This window comes from Falco rusticolus, chromosome 8 (assembly GCF_015220075.1).
Source record: "Falco rusticolus isolate bFalRus1 chromosome 8, bFalRus1.pri, whole genome shotgun sequence".
NCBI classification, from domain to species: Eukaryota; Metazoa; Chordata; class Aves; order Falconiformes; family Falconidae; genus Falco; species Falco rusticolus.
In genome coordinates this window covers 29,866,766-29,882,711 of record NC_051194.1, presented here as the reverse complement: position 1 = coordinate 29,882,711, position 15,946 = coordinate 29,866,766, and the positions used below count along the sequence as shown (strand labels likewise).

The following is a 15,946-nucleotide window of genomic DNA, read 5'->3' as shown; positions in this document are numbered from 1 at the left end:
GTGAAACAAAAAGTCCTATTGTTATGTAGCTGTACTGACTGAACTGAAAACATCCTTTGAAATTGTTGATATCTGTATGCAAGCTGCTGAAAGGTCTAGAGAGCAAGTCTTACAAGGGGTGGTGGAGGGAACTGGGGTTGTTTAGCCTGGAGAAAAGGAGGCTGAGGGGAGACCTTGTTGCTCCTGAAAAGAAGGTTGTAGCCAGGTGGGGGTTAGTCTCTTCTCCCAAGTAAGAAGTGACAGGACAAGAGGAAATGGCCTCAAGTTGTGCCAGGGAAGGTTTAGATTGGATATTACGAAAAATTTCCTCACTGAAAGGGTTGTTAGGCTGACCAGGGAAGTGGCTGAGTCACCATAACTGGAGTTATTTAGAAGGCTTGTCGATGTGGCACTTAGGGACATAGTTTAGTGGTGGGCTTGGCAGCACTAGGTTAACAGTTGGACTCAATGATCTTACAGGTCTTTTCCAACCTAAAAGATTCTATGGTTGTGTATTCTTACTTGGAACAGAAATTAGAGCCGTAGATACTAGTGGTCTAGTCTGCAAGAATCCTATAAGGATAACAAGTTAGGGAGAATAGTTTGAAAGTGCTCATTGATTTGAAATTACAAAGTCATCTTAAAAACTACTTTGCTTCAGTGTTATTGTCATTGGCAGTACAGCTCAGTTTGTCAAATTACTACTGCTGCAGAAATTGCCAAATAAGTGTCGTCTTCCTGGCATGATTATTTTTTCTCTATCCGCTCCATTTTGCAATGCTTCACCACATTTCAAGTTTTATCTTTAAAAGAAACTATTTACCAAAAAATGGAAAATATTCAGGTATATCAGGAGATGGGTTTTGTATATAATACAATGTTCTAACTTTATCCACTGATCTTGTCACTACTGTATTCTAACATTGCAGCCTTTTTTCTTTTTTTCTGAGATCTCAACAATTAGCATATGCTGGGTGAAGTTGTGCACTGTAATTGCCATAGCATGAACTGTTCCTAGGTTGATGGATGGCTGGGTTTAATGATCTTGATTCTTGCCCATGGGAAAAATCAGAAATAATGCAAGTATAATTTAGATAATTCTGGGACGAACTACCTAAATTGAAAACCTTATCGTCTGCTGCCTTTGGCAAGAATCTCTTCACCATGTTAATATTTTTTCTTGCCTTAAAGGCCTGCATTGGAGAGTTCTTCTAAGTTCTTAGAAGAAAGTCCCATCCTGGAGTTGATGTGATAATGTCATTTAAAGCTGCTCCTTTTTCCATGGCTCCATGGGCTGGAAGTGTTGCTCTGTATTACACTCCTTAATGTGTTTCAAAAATCTAGAATGATAAAATATTAAAATAGGCAAAAAAAGAAAAAAATTCTTGGGAGGCCATAGGAAATATTTTTCATGAGATGTGATGTAGTGCTACACAGTTTTAATAAATGTTGCAGTATGATCTGTTTTTTACTTGAGTCTTATGGCAAGTTTCAGATCATAGGTATTAGATAAAGTGGTAACAGAAATTAAAAAACTAGGTTTTATGTTTAAAAACAATATACATCTTAAAAATGTTTAACAATTGGAAACAAGTTGTTGCCATTTAGTAATTTTTAAGCACACTTTGATTAGGAAGATATTTTGTGATTAGCTTAATTTTTAAGTCATCATAGTCCAATTTTTGTAATTGAGCACTTTTACTGCAAGTCAGAGTTGAAATCTGTGCAACTGTTTCCTTCTATAGTCAAAAAAGAGCACACTGAGTTTTAATGTTATAACAAATATTACACAGTAGGACTCTCCGATCAATCTGGATGACAGATCCATGAAAACAAAAGGAAGGATTCATTAGGCTATCTGTCAGAACTGTAAAATGTAATTCAGTTAGGGTCTATGTTTCTCTTTAGATCTCATAAATGGAGCCCAAGAACAGTGTGAATTGCCTCCTATGGATGGTTTTCCTCACTGTGAAGGGAAAATAAAGGTAAGTGAACTGCTTTTAATCTTATTATATGTGTTCTGTTGAAACCTGAATGTGAAAGAGGTCACTACTCGGACAGTGGTGTAAAACAGGAACAATTGGGTCAAAAAAGAGGTTATGTAGGAGTGTGTACCACTACAGCATGGCTCACCTCAAGCCTTTAATACTACTGATGCAGAGAAATAAAATCGCATCCTATTAAGACAGGAATAAAATGCTATTTTATATTAAAATGCTATACTTAATAAAATGCCTCATTATTTGAATGTTGTCTTGTTATTCAGAAACTTTATTCTCCTTTTCGCAATGCCCTGGTTTCTTCCCCGGTATGAGTCATTCCCCTACCCCAGGACTGGGATTCTGTGTGTACCTTAATCCAGCCCTTTCTGTGTTTCAGCAAGACGTTTGTTTATACTACTTTCCCCTCTTTGGCAAGAGCTCTGTCCAATTTCTCCCTTCCCCTTTTCTGTTAAAAGCATTCTGCCTCTTCTGCTTACAGGCTAGGGACTGCACTAAGTGTGTAACCAGAACTTTGGAGTTCAGTGTTGACTCTACATAAATCCTATATTTTACTAATAATGCAGTTGGAAAGGCCAAGTAATGAAAGCAGTCAGGCTTTGGTTGGAAAGGAAAAAACAAATAAACACCACCACCACCACCCCCAAAAAACAAACAAACAAAACCAAAACCCCACACCCAAAACCTGGAAAAGACTTGCAGAGATTGAGGGTTTTGAGTTTGGTTGTTTTTTTCCTCCAAGATACATTTCAAATGTAAGGATACTGTTTCAGTAGTGGGGGACAAAAATAAAGTAGCTAGACACTTAAATATCATTATTCAGTATTACAATTAATTTCTGGAAAAGGAATAACTACCAAAGTATGTGTGAAATTATGTTGCCTTTTCCTCTAGATAAAATTCTTAGACAATAGTATTTGAAAGAAATATCTGTACGTTTTAAATCTCTGGTCTGTTTTGATCCATATTGACAAACTGGCTGCATAGTGGCTATGTAATACATTATTAGAACATTAAAATATGAATTTAAATTTATTACTTGCTTCTGCAGAAATGGCAGATTCTTGGCAAAATCAGGCAGATTTCAATCTTGGTAACTGAAATGATCTGTTAAATTCCAGAGCGAGTGTAACACGGGGGTGATGGGGGTGTGCAATGCAGTCAACTCCAGCCGCACCCATGTTTCTGGATCTTGATTATATTCTCTTTTTGATATTTGTCTCTGCTTGCCTGGCTACCAGTTTATACAAACAATACTCCCATTTGGTATGTAGTTACTTCCCCAACATAGCTGAATGCAGATGCGGTATGCTGCAAAATAAAATTCCTTTTTTGTTACTTGGTGATTTTTATCTAGTTGAGTATAGTTGCTTGCAGCTTTCCTCTGTCATTCCTGAATTCAATGTGAAATAGTATTAAGAGTTATTTACATGGTACTTAAACCTAACAGGCTGTGTTTCTGTTCTGTTACAGTGGATGAAAGATATGTGGCGATCGGATCCCTGTTATGCAAGTTACGGTGTAGATGGGTCCACATGCTCCTTTTTTATTTACCTCAGTGAGGTCAGTAATCTTTTAATCTGCAGAAAGGGAACATCATAGTGCCATGTTTTTCGTAACTGCAAACTTTTCTCAAAAGAAATCATAACTTTCTTCAGAAAAATTCCATAAAGAGCAAAAAGCTATTAAAACAGAATTATTATGAAGTGTGTTGCTATTATTCCTAAGTCTTCCAGGGGGTTCTAGCCTGGAGAATTCTAACATTTATAATTGAGGTGATGTAAGCAGCAACTCTCCAGGGAATCCATCCTAGGTATCCTCTTAAACGGAAGTGTGAAGCTCAGTCAAAGATCCTTGCCTCTGAACACTTTTTCTGTTCCTTTCAATATAGCTCCTGAGGTAGTAGCAGGGAGGCATTTTAGGAGAGGCATTTGGGAAGTGGAACCAGGTTGTATGTCCTCCTAAGCAGTGTGGCCACTTCTGTGGAGTGGCCACTGCTTGGAGACTGTTCATGAATTGTGGAGTCGGTTAAGAGAAAATAAAAATATCTGAAAGTCATGGTTTTGAGTGAAGTTGGACATATATTAGCTAAATCTTTCAGTACCTGTGGGAACGAAAGACCCAGTTTTGTACACGGCTGAGTAACATGTCTGCCCTGGTGTTCTTTGTATAGACTTTCTCTTCCCTGGGTAATACTTGTTTTCCAAAAATGAATTTTGTCAATCACTTATTATGAGCTCTATTACTGGCTTGTTGTTTGTGTGCCAGGAACAGTCAGGTGTATTTGACCTCTTCTTTCTTATTAGATAAATTTTGGTAACTTATGGCAACTGACCTTGGAAGTAGCATTGATATCTATTGCCTTACTGTTTGTAAAGAATTGCAAGAGCCAAAGTGGCTGCAGAATCACAAACTAATACTGATTTTACAGTTTCTGCAGGATTGGGGGGTGGGGCTTGGTTTTTAAATTACTTATCTGGAGATTGTCTCCTTCTCTGGAGACATTCAAACCCCACCTGGACATGATCCTGTGCAACCTGCTGTAGGAGAACCTGCTTTTAGCAAGGGGGTGGACTAGATGATCTCCAGAGGTCCCTTCTAACCCTGACCCTTCTGTGATGAAAACAGTAAGTCTGTTTTATAAGTAACCTGGTTGTAATGAAAGCAGGTTCTGTTAATTTATTCAGTTGACTGTCACTGAACTTCTGGAGTCATTGCTTGAAGCAGCAGTAATAGTTGAATGCATATCCAAAACATGTATCTGAAGAAATAAAAAAGGCTGGGTTGAATCACAAATTTGACTCATTCCATTGCTAGTACCGAGTGTTTTATTTATGGGCTATAAAGCTGGGGAAGGAAAAGACACAGCATGACTATATTATTTATCCTGTTATTTATCATAGAATCTGGAAATAGGGTTTCGTAATCATCTAAGGTCGGTCTAAGTTTCTACTAAAAGGTTACATTTTAGCATGAAGTAGGTATGTTTGCACATTAGTATTCTGTCAACAAGCAGGTGCTTCATGTTTTTTATGCAGATGTATCTTAAAAATTAAGATGCATGTCAAGTGAATGTGAGAATCTAATATTCTTAAATGACATTTGTTACCTGGTATTTCTGTTAAATCACAGTATTTTCTGTGACAATCTTCCGTGATCATCAGTCTTGAAAACTCAGTTGATGCAGTTAGCTTTTTCATAATTGATCTTTCAGCTCATCCTGATGGCAGAATTCAAGCAGATGTACAGAGGCCAAAGGGTTGTTTTTTCACAGGTCTAGGGGTCTGAAATTTTTCTTTAAGCAACTATATTGAATTTGGGCAACTTCTCATTTCATGACGGAACAACAATATAATTAGTCTATGTGTATATTGGGTAACTTCAGACAAAGGTCTTGTACTTTTTTTTTTAAGAAGTGTTTTCCCATGACAGAATGTAAAACTAATATTGGGTGAGCGCATGTTATTAACCTTGAGTTTAAATTTGGCATTCTTAATCCTATGATTAATTCCATGATTAATGCCCAGAAGCAGAGGTTGAAAGCTTAAATGTTTGCGAATGCAAGCATGAAATGAAATTTTAACAACACTACAATGATGTGGATTTATGAGGTGTGTTGGCTGCTCAGGATAACTTGGAAATGCTGTTGCGAGAGTAATTTGTCAAAATGGACAGTGATGAAGAGTTGACAGTTTATAGTATGGTTGCACAGCTGAATGATAAATGTGTCCACAGAGCTCTCAAGTCAAAACTGCTGATTTAAAATACTAAAATGCATTAGGGTACTGGAAGGGTATTGCTGTTGAGATTTTTCTTTTTTACTCTGAGGTTACGGTGTAGGAGTAAGATGGTTGCATGCACATGCTCTGTTTGAAAAGGCAATGTATGCATCAAATTATGCACAAACTTGGTTTGAAAAGACAGACCATGCATACTTTTGCTCTTTAAACTCTACAATCTAGTGACAGGCACTTGTGCTCTTTCCATACTCTTTTGGGATCTACGTTTTTCTTCCAAAGCAGTTCAGTTAGGATATTATGTTATGCTCTTCTAGCAGTCTTCATAATACTATTTTAAACTTGTAAACAAAGGAGCCCGAAATACTACATTTTGGTGCCTAATATGGGTCAGAACCACAGAGACACAAAGTAACTTGCCCACAGTTTATGCAGAGGTTTAGAAACAAAGCTACTTTGGGTATCTGTCATGTGCCCTTGTTATGTTTCCACCATGTGTGTCTGCAGCACAGAAACAGCACATTCAAAATCCACACGGCCCTGAGTCTTTTCTTCTGAAGAACCTGCACAAGTGCAAGTGTTGGCACTTCTGCCTCCCCTGGTTTGCTTTGGATGGCACTTCTGCAGGACCCTAAGAACAGTTAGCTGAACAGCTCTTCCACTTCCCTTCCCTTGCCTTGGCTGCTTGAGCAGAATGGGGGGCAAGTGTTGTAGCAGAAGGAAAGCCAGAAGCAATCCAGCAAATTCGGGCTTATGTTTTGGTTTTTTTTATTTAAAGCTGTCCCATGTACAGACATGCAGATAAAGCTGCTAGAATTTTCGCACTTCTATCTTGCTGTTTTGCTGCAGGCACCGGATCACTCCTGGTGGATGATACGCAGCTGTGCAGTCATTGTAACACTAATTGTGCGGGAGCCTTTGAAGGCTGGAGAAGACACAAATGGCCTAAATAGAAAAACTAGACTTACTTTCTCTTAAATAACAGAGCAAGACAGATAGTAGAAGTAGCAAAAATTGAAAAGCAAGTTAAGCTAACTCTAAGGTTTCTGGATAGTTGGGGCTTGTTTCCATTTAACCATGATAGAAACTTGCCCATTGAGAAGAGTTATTTCCTTTTAAACTTAGCATTTAGTTATGAAAAAGCCAGTTGTTTAACACTGTAGAATCACTGGCACAGTTATACATTTCATGGATGGCATTGCCTCTGGGGAGAAATGTGAAAAAATTAATTTCTAGACAGTACAAAAATATATTTCACTGCAGAATGTCAGTTTGCAGCTGAAGAATGAAGCTTTTAAAAATATCTTCTAGAAAATGAATTTTTCACACTGTTTCCCAGCTTAAAAAAAAAAATAAAATCTGGAGGGGTCTTATCACTCCTTCATCTAGATATGTATGTGCTTTCTCTGAGAAGACTGACTTGCACAGGAGTGGGACTGCTGCTGTGGCTGCTGGTCAGCCAGAAGCTGTGACACAAGTTACTACTGCTCAGGGGTTATTATATAGGTGCTTACCTGCTGGAGCTGGGCAGATCTCATTAAAATCCCAGACTTTGGATCTCCAGCTTGCATTTCAGGTGTGAATGTAATTTTTGGTACCCATCTTGGAAGTGGATCCAATGCTTCAAAAGACTAAAACTGTTTCAAAGACCAATCTTTGAGACTCTTGTAGCTTTTGCACGTATACCACTAGAGAGAATTCGTTCTTTCAGTCCTTCAGACTTGATGGAAACAGAATGCATCGTTTGATTGCAGGAGTATTTTTCTTTACAGTTCCTTTTACTTTGAGGGATAAAGCAGAAAAATGCAAACTGAAGGTGATTTTGAATGTGCCTTTCTTTCCAGAATGCAAGCTGTAGTCTGCAGCACATTTTAGTGAAAACACCTGGGAATCATAATTAAAGTTCCTCAAATCCTTGTGGTTTTGCTAGTTTACTGCAGTTTGCTCACATCTGTGTGGAAGTCCCCTTTCCACAGCTTTTGCTGTATGTGTAAGCTATATTTCTGACATTAGCTGAGTTAATGTTTTGCATTTCTTCAATGCAATGTAACATCAAACCAACTTCTTTGAATTCTATGCAATTACTCAAAAAATTGACAAAAATGGTATTGTCTGAAACATAAAGCAGAAAAAAACTGGAACTATTTAGTCATCTCACATGTGTTCCTGAGAAATTGAAATGCTAATGATAGCCAACACTTTGTCCCCAAATCATCCATTAGTGTATTGGCCTGGCTTTGGGCTGTTTGGGCTCAATTACCTTTTCTATTTATGTGACTTTAAACTAGGATTTTTCTGTCTTGTTGGAAAAGGAGTAGATGCCTGTGTAAAAGAGGAATCATTTAGTGCACATTACTGAAGTTAGATAAGAGACCATTTGTTGACTGATTTCTATGTATAAAATGCCATGTTGCAGTGTCACTGTGGCTGCAGGTACCTAACAGTCAACGTTTGAGTTTTCCTTTGGAAACAACCAAATCTGAAGTTACCTGTGCACTCCTCCATTTCACTAAACAGGCAGGCAGGCATCTGGAACACTGCAGATTTTGTAGCACCTTCAAAATGACTTCCTATCACCGAAGAAAAGCTAAACAAAATATAGGTTTTACAGCTTCTAGAGGAGCTGAGAAAGTCACCTTCCCAATGGGAGCAGCTCTTTCACATTGAATTTTCAAATGGATTTTCTAAGTGAACATTATGAAATCTCTGCCTGCCTTGGTACTGCCCAGTAAATTTAAAGGTACACATTCTTTCACCAGATATTGCAGCACTCAGTGTTTTTTTTTATTTCCCACTGTGGGACTGGCATAAGATATTTAACAGCAGCACTTCACCATGGATAGAGGTACACTAAGCAATAATGCTGTTCATCTGATGTGCAAAGAAAGTTGCTTTAGTTTCCCTGTAAATGGGCTGCACCTGCCTTTTGGAAGGATCCAAAATGAAGGTTGTCCCAGGTGTTTAGAGAGAGCACCCTTCAGCTTCTGCTTTATTAAACTCCTGCTGTGACTCCTTAAAAGCATAAAAGACTTCCTGAAATTTTGGATGTGGAGGGCTCTGGCACAGTATGCTTTCATTCAGTTTGGAAGATGTTCAGACTACGCCAGTGCTATAGATGTTTGCCAGGTTCTTATAATTGCTTGAGTTACTTCCTCTGTAATATAGTCAGGTGCTGCAGTCTTGACATCCATTCAGTCTCATTGTGTTTCTGAGGAAGAGTTGCTGGAAAAGATAACCTGCAAAGCTTGTATAAAACACACTCTTCAAATTTCTTATGTTTGGGTTTTGATTCTGTTTTTTTCATGTTAACTCACCAGTAAGCTACATGAGCTTAAAGTTACAGTGAGCCTGGATTGTCTGTGATAAGAAACTCGAATTCAGTTTAAGCAGAATTTAGGCATCCACACCGTAAAGCAGTTCGGAACACTGACTTTTCACTTACATCAAGAATCACGTAGGGCTTAAATTTTGAACTTCTAATTTACCATGCAAGCTAAGGTTATGGAGCTAGACAGTGCTGTGTCTGCTGCGATTTGAAAACAAGCAGGGAACACTTGACTTCTCAGGTGGACCTAGTTTCTTGAGCATGATCCAAGACTACCTAATGCATTTGATTGGTATTGAATTCAACACTAGGTGCAGGAGGCACCGCTGGTCTTATTAAAAAATTATGGCAATACAAAGATCAATACAGTGTGTTCTGAATAACAGCTTAGTGTTTATGCACTCATAGTGTTTCAGACTCATCCAAAAAATGTCAGTCTTCAAATCTGCAGTTGCTGCTTTCCAACAGTCGTCTTTAACTGATAATCTGTAGTCTTGATACTACATCCTTCCTATTAAACCATGTACATGACATTGTAATGGTTGCTGCAGAGAGAATAAGCTAGAGAAAGACTTTTAACTCAGTGACAGGAACGTTGTCCTGGAAAGGGGGAAGAGAAGTCCTGGTTCCTTCTTCAGAGACAACTTCTGTGTTTTGTCTTAAATGATCAAAATAAATGCATAAACAAGCAGGATCCAAACAAACACTTCCGTCCTCCTTCTCCTTGCTGAGACTTAGGGCTTATTGCATGTGGCTATTCTGTACCTAAACAAATACAAAGCTTAAGTATTTGCATATCTCTAAAGTGGATCTAGATGAGGTCTCCATCAGTGATATCAAAATCCTTTCTTTCATCATTGCTGATGACAGAGAGAAGTTGCATGTAAATGGAACAATACCAGATTTGTAAATGCATACTGCAGCCTTAGCACATGCTATGTCATTTCCCTGTTTATAATCATTACGTACGTGTCTATACACACATTTGTATGTTTACCACACACTTTTTTTCTCCCCATTGTACATGTTATTTAATAACAGATATTCTTGGCCCAGGACAACTTATGCTTTAAATGCCGTTGCATTTTCTGCAAACTTTTTAGTTATGAGTTAACCAAAGTAGGGTCCCTACCCCCATCACCCTGTTCTGTATTAGGAACTTCCAGAAAATGTGTTGCAAAACACAAGTTCTCTTCACATTCCCTGCCCTATCATGTCGCTGTTGAGACGGACACAACACACAACGGATTGTGCCCAAAGGGCCCCGTTTATTGTTCTAACAAGCCTTTTTATATATTTCTTAAGAATAGGTGTCTATACATGGTTGGTTCACTCACAGACCATCAGTTCACGACTGGGTGGCCTTTTCTTTGCTACATCTTAGACACACTTCTACTTGGCACATCTGGCGGCTCCTTATCTTGTTGGCTCAGCTCTTCTCAGGACTTTCCCAGGCTCTTCAAGGATACACGAGTATCTGTTCAAGGCTAAAGTTAAGCTCTCATTCCGATCCTTCGGACCAGCTGAGGTTTCCCACACAATCTCTGTCTCTCCTTGGTCATTTCAGTGAAAGTTGATAGGCTTTCATTAAGCAATGTGGGAGCAAGGGGAGAAAAATAAGTTCAAGGCACCAGGTGTTTTCACAGAGGTTGCATCACTGCTGGTGCTGATTTGTCACACAAGATGGGGGAGACTGAAGATTTCCCCTCAAGTCAATATGAGCAGTTGTAGACTTTTCCTTGCCTTTTGTTCTCCCACATCTATATTTGGAAGTTAGTACTTACAGAACTAAAACCTGACTTGTACTTATCTTACATCTATAAGTCTGAGAAAAATGGATTAAGTTTTCACTGGTATTTGCTGGGAAAAAGGTCATTTCATGAGCATCCTCCTGCATTTCCCAATAACTATAGCACCCACCTTTGCTTTCAAAGAAGTTCCCATGGCAGTGGTTAATAGTCCAAATCTGAGACAAGCAGGTGCAGAACTTGTTCAGAAAGTATGGATATGACTAGAGCTGCTGTTGTGGGCCATATTTCGGTCATGCAAAGCAACTAGGAAAATAACTTAACCACTTGGATTTCATATTTAGTTATAGGTATCCTTACGAGAAACCCTGAAGCAATTACAAACAAAAAACCTCTTTCTAGGTCATCTAAAGTTCTCATGAAACTGTAGGTCCAGCCAAAAGTTGCAGTTAGTAGTTTCTAGGCTTAAAGGTGAAAGTCTGCGTGTTCTGGACAGGACGTATTGAAGTGTGCAGTTTGAATTTGAATATTGGTGTGCTGGGGGCAAGAGAGGAAGGCCCAGTAATGAAACAGCAAGGGAAAGAGCAGAAAGTCATTGTCTTGAAAAAGACCAGTAGTACAGTTATTTAAATTATTTGCAATGGAAATAGTATGTGTACTGTGCTACTGTGTGTCATTATGTGGGGCTAAATAGAGAGGAACATAAAGGTTATTTTGCTACTCATCTGGATTAGTGCAAACTGTTGCTTTTAATTCTGACACAAAATATTGAGTACTGTTTTGTACAGGATTTTTAGGCAGTCTTTACTGAGGCTTTGTACCACTGTAGACCTTAATTTTACATAGTGCAATGCAAAAACAGTTAACTGGAAGCTTTTTACCTGAAATACACGTAAAAATGCAATTGCTGTGGTTTTTGAGGAAAGCAGCGATACAACTGAGCAGCCCACTAGATATCTTGTATAAGTAACATCAAGTCAGCAGTGGTTTTTAATTTTGCAGTAGAAGCCTGTCAGTGCTATTGTTTCCTTTTCCAATAGTTCTACAGAGTCTGTCTCTGAAATCTTCAGTATCTTGTGTAGCTGTGTAGGTTGAAACCCCTCTCCCTTTCACCAGATCGTATATAGACTGTTGGTCATCTGTTGTTCTCACTGAACAGGGAAGCAAGAACCCAGAGATGGAGAGAAATATTTCTGTTCCCTCTGAAAACCTTGTTTTTCTTGGAGGTGTGATATTTCTGGAGTACTGGGTACCTCTAAATAAAGGTGATACGACTTGTGTAGATTTTCCTGCTGTAGTTTTTGACTTCTTCCTTCTTTGCTCTGTATCTACCTGATAATATCTATTACAATCTAAAAATGTCTTAGGTGCATGAACTTCAGTGTTGAGTGTTTGTGCGTTCTGCCCTCTGCCATCACTGTAATCATATTTGATTTTCCTCTCAGTTTCTCTTGGAACCATGACTTATTAATTCTAGTTGATTCTTTAATTACCTGTAAAATTAGCTCATGTTCTGAACAACAGAATTTTTATTAGCATTTTGTTTGGTTTTGCTTTCAAAATGTTTCCATCTCAGGGGCATGTATATCCCTGATCTTTTTTTGCCCAAGAATACTTAAAATTCATTACGAAAGTAATCCTAGTTTGGCTGGTTTATCAGTCAGTATTTGCCTTTCCATCTCCACTTTCCCTTGTGTCAATACATTAACTTAGTAAATTTTTTTTCTTTTTCCCCCTTTCCATTGTATGTCAGACTCATTGCTTCATCTTTGCTTTCCTGGTGCTCTTGTTAATTATTATCCCCCCATCTAACAGCTTTCTGTGATCTATTGGCTCATAAACAAGAAGAATTTTTTCTTTTTCTGTAAGAGAATGCCTTTGCATTCTTCTCAGTGCATTTATCAGTCCTGAAAATAACAAAACAACTGGCATACCTCACCAGAGGATTTTTAAATGCATATTTTCCAAAGTAAGCTGGTCTTTCCAATGAAAAGAGGAATTGACTGAATATCAGTAAGGAAAAATGAGTGCTAGACCAACTGTATACACTGATATTACTTTGAACCTATTCCTTAAGTGCTTTTTTTGTGATTAGAATTACTGTAACTTGATATAGACTACAGAGAGTATTTCTAAAAGCACAAAAGAGCTCTATTTGTTTTTCAGTAAGTCTCATGCAGTTGACTGTCCTTGGCAGCTCTGAAAAATCTTCAATTCCTTTAGGATGCCTGATGGTGCAATGTGAAATACATGAAACCAGAAAAGGGACATGTACAGTAGTCCTTGAAATGTCATATCTTAATTTAGATCAATTTTAATGCTAGAAATAATTCAAAATTATTTGTACTATATAAAAAGAGAGATTGGGACTGTGTATGATTTGTAATATGGAGCTTGCAACTCTTTTCTACCAGTGATTGCACAATTTATCTTAGTAAAAGTTAGGATTGTTAATTGCTACAATTTCTGGTATGTTTCCAGAGCTGGAGACTACTGAAGAATTGGATGTTTTCCAATTAGGTTGATAAGTCATTGCTTTCAAATGTTGTATTAAATATGTTGAGTAGATTAAGTCATAGCATTCAAATTAACGCTTTTATATAATTTGTCTGAGGAACCTAAGCTTGATACATTTCTTCTCTTTAACGAGGTTATGATGTCTCTTATTTTTCATGTAAATGACCTTCTAGGCAATCATTTGGTTTGATCTTAAGTTTTTAATTTCTGATGCTTCAGGCTTACTGCAGCATGATTAAGCTAAAGTGCTTTGGCAGGTCTGTGACTGGAGGAACCATAAGAGCAGCTCTGACTTCTGATTCTTTGGGAGTTGTGAACCTAATTGGTAGTGATGGGGCATCTTAGGTGGCCTATAAATTTTTGCATTTCTCTCTTTTCACAGTACAGTTATGTTTCTGTTTTCATGGGTTTGCCTTTAACAGTGAGACTCCTTCTTCCCCAGAACAAATGGTCTAATTTCTTAAGGCACACAAATAATAAAGATTCTACAAGATAAGCAGGATTCCTAGGGAGAGCATAGGAGCTTTCAGTAACTTGCATCCATTTGCTGTTTCTTCCTTAACTACTAGCTGTTGTACTTTTTTTTTTTTCTTTTTTTTTTTTTTTTTCTAGTGGACAATAGGAAGTATAACATTTGCACTGATGATGTTTCTGTAAGAATTACAGCTATTAGTACCTGTGAATATTGTTACATATAATGATGTTTATTTATACCCTTCAAATAGGGTGGTTTTGTTTTATTCTTGTTTCAACTTTTAGTCTAGATAGCTACAAGGTAGGACTTTGATCATTGGGTTTTTTCAGGCTTGGCTTTTTAATAAAGATATTCTAGGGAGATAGGAAAAGTTCCAAAATATGTATTGTTTTAAGGTCTAGAAGCATAAAAAACTTGATGCTTTTTGCAAACATTTAGGAACTGCTCAGAGAAACTGTATTTAGAGCATTTAACAGCTGACCTCTATCTTGAAAGGGTTTTATCTCCTGTATTCATTATCATAGATGAATATCAAAATGCAGCTTTTGGTTGCAAATTTGCAAGGTTAAAATAGCTTTGAATTGCAAAAAGACTTTGTAATCTTTTGCAAAAAAACAGTTTTACCTTGCAGTGACTTACTAGACAGCAGATGCCTCACTTAAACCATAGAAAGGTGTATTATAAAGGCAGTGAGAGACTTTGGTAGACCAGTAAGTAGAACAGAATTTATTTTCATGTGATTGTTTTACAGGTTGAAAATTGGTGTCCTCGTTTACCTTGGAGAGCAAAAAATCCTAATGAAGAAACGGATCAAAAAACAGTGGTAAGAACAATATTAAAACATGAGAAGCAATTCAGTAATTGTGATTCATGCAGAAGATCCTGGAATTTTGTGGCACATAAATGCTAATAAGACTAGAATTTACCATTTTTATTCCTCAGCTCCTTAGAACTGTAGGGAAACATCCTTGACTGTATATTTGTAGCTCACCATGTTTTTTCTCCAGTCATTGTATTGCACTGCAGTCTTGGTGGTAGATTTTCCATTAAAAACATTTTTGTGTTTAAATATCTGAAATACTGTACACAGATACTGAGAGAAATTACAAATCCATAGACTATTCGCCAGTGTTAAGAGACCGTATGTGAAACTGTCCATTTTTATTGTCCCATAAATTTGGGCTTTATATATAAAAATGCCTTGATGGTAGAGGCTTACATAATTTCAGTTTTGTAGAAACATTTTGATTACTCCTAATTTTTTTTCCTTTAAAAGCTCTACAGCATGCAGAGTTAGTTCTAAACTGTTATAGCCTAATTATGTAGCACTTAGGTATTTTAAGATAATTGCTGGACTGTATATGAATGTTGCTTACATAATTTAGATATAGGCTGTCTCATTTTGTAAACCCAATTGTTCTTAGATCAGTCTAGTTTTAAAATTAATATTTCCTTTAAGATTTATATATGTTTCTTCCTTTGTGGTATAATAGGAGACTTCCTTGCATTTTTTTTGTAAGATTTTGTAAGATTCATGATAAACATGAATCTTGAGCGTACTGTTCTGATTTTATATTGTGTTTTAGAGATACTTTAACCTCATTTTGAAACACATGAACAAAACCAAATCTTACATTGCAGAAATAAGTACATTGTGAAATGCTGCAAACGTATTCTGGCGGTACCAAGTACTACTAATAAAAATAACGGTAATTTATGTGGCTTAGAAATATCTGTTAAAACATATCTTATGTATCTAGACTAAAACAGGGAGTTTAGCATTGGGCATGTATCTTCTTTTTTTAAAATTATTTTAAATGTGCAGCGTAAAGCACAGAAATCACATTTGAGAAGTTTTTTCACTTCTGAAACGTACACTATTTGAAGAATAACTAATGTGTTGGGGTTTTTTTTTTCAATGCTTTAATTCAAGGCTGAAATTCGTATCAACTTTGATAATCTCTACAAAATGATGTCAAGACATGAGGAATTCAGATGGATGATGTTACGCATCAGACGAATGGCTGATACCTGGATTGAAGCAATTAAATCACTCGCAGAAAAACAAAATTTGGAGAAGAGAAAACGAAAAAAGGTAAACAAAAGTGTTTTTCATTCCTGTCACTTACAGTCATATAGGCTCTTTTAAGCTGCTTCTTCCAGAA

At 37.2% G+C, this 15,946-nt stretch overlaps 1 protein-coding gene across 2 annotated transcripts in view; it reads left to right on the top strand.

Moving 5' to 3' along the window:
• The window catches only part of MGAT5 (alpha-1,6-mannosylglycoprotein 6-beta-N-acetylglucosaminyltransferase), a 129,519-nt gene that overhangs the window by 66,985 nt on the left and 46,588 nt on the right, over nt 1-15,946 (top strand). For both annotated transcript variants that reach the window (XM_037397296.1, XM_037397297.1), the window contains 4 exons: nt 1,888-1,964; nt 3,453-3,542; nt 14,533-14,604; nt 15,715-15,876. In XM_037397296.1, coding sequence (XP_037253193.1) covers nt 1,888-1,964; nt 3,453-3,542; nt 14,533-14,604; nt 15,715-15,876 — 401 coding nt within the window. The remainder of the gene's footprint in view (nt 1-1,887; nt 1,965-3,452; nt 3,543-14,532; nt 14,605-15,714; nt 15,877-15,946) is intronic.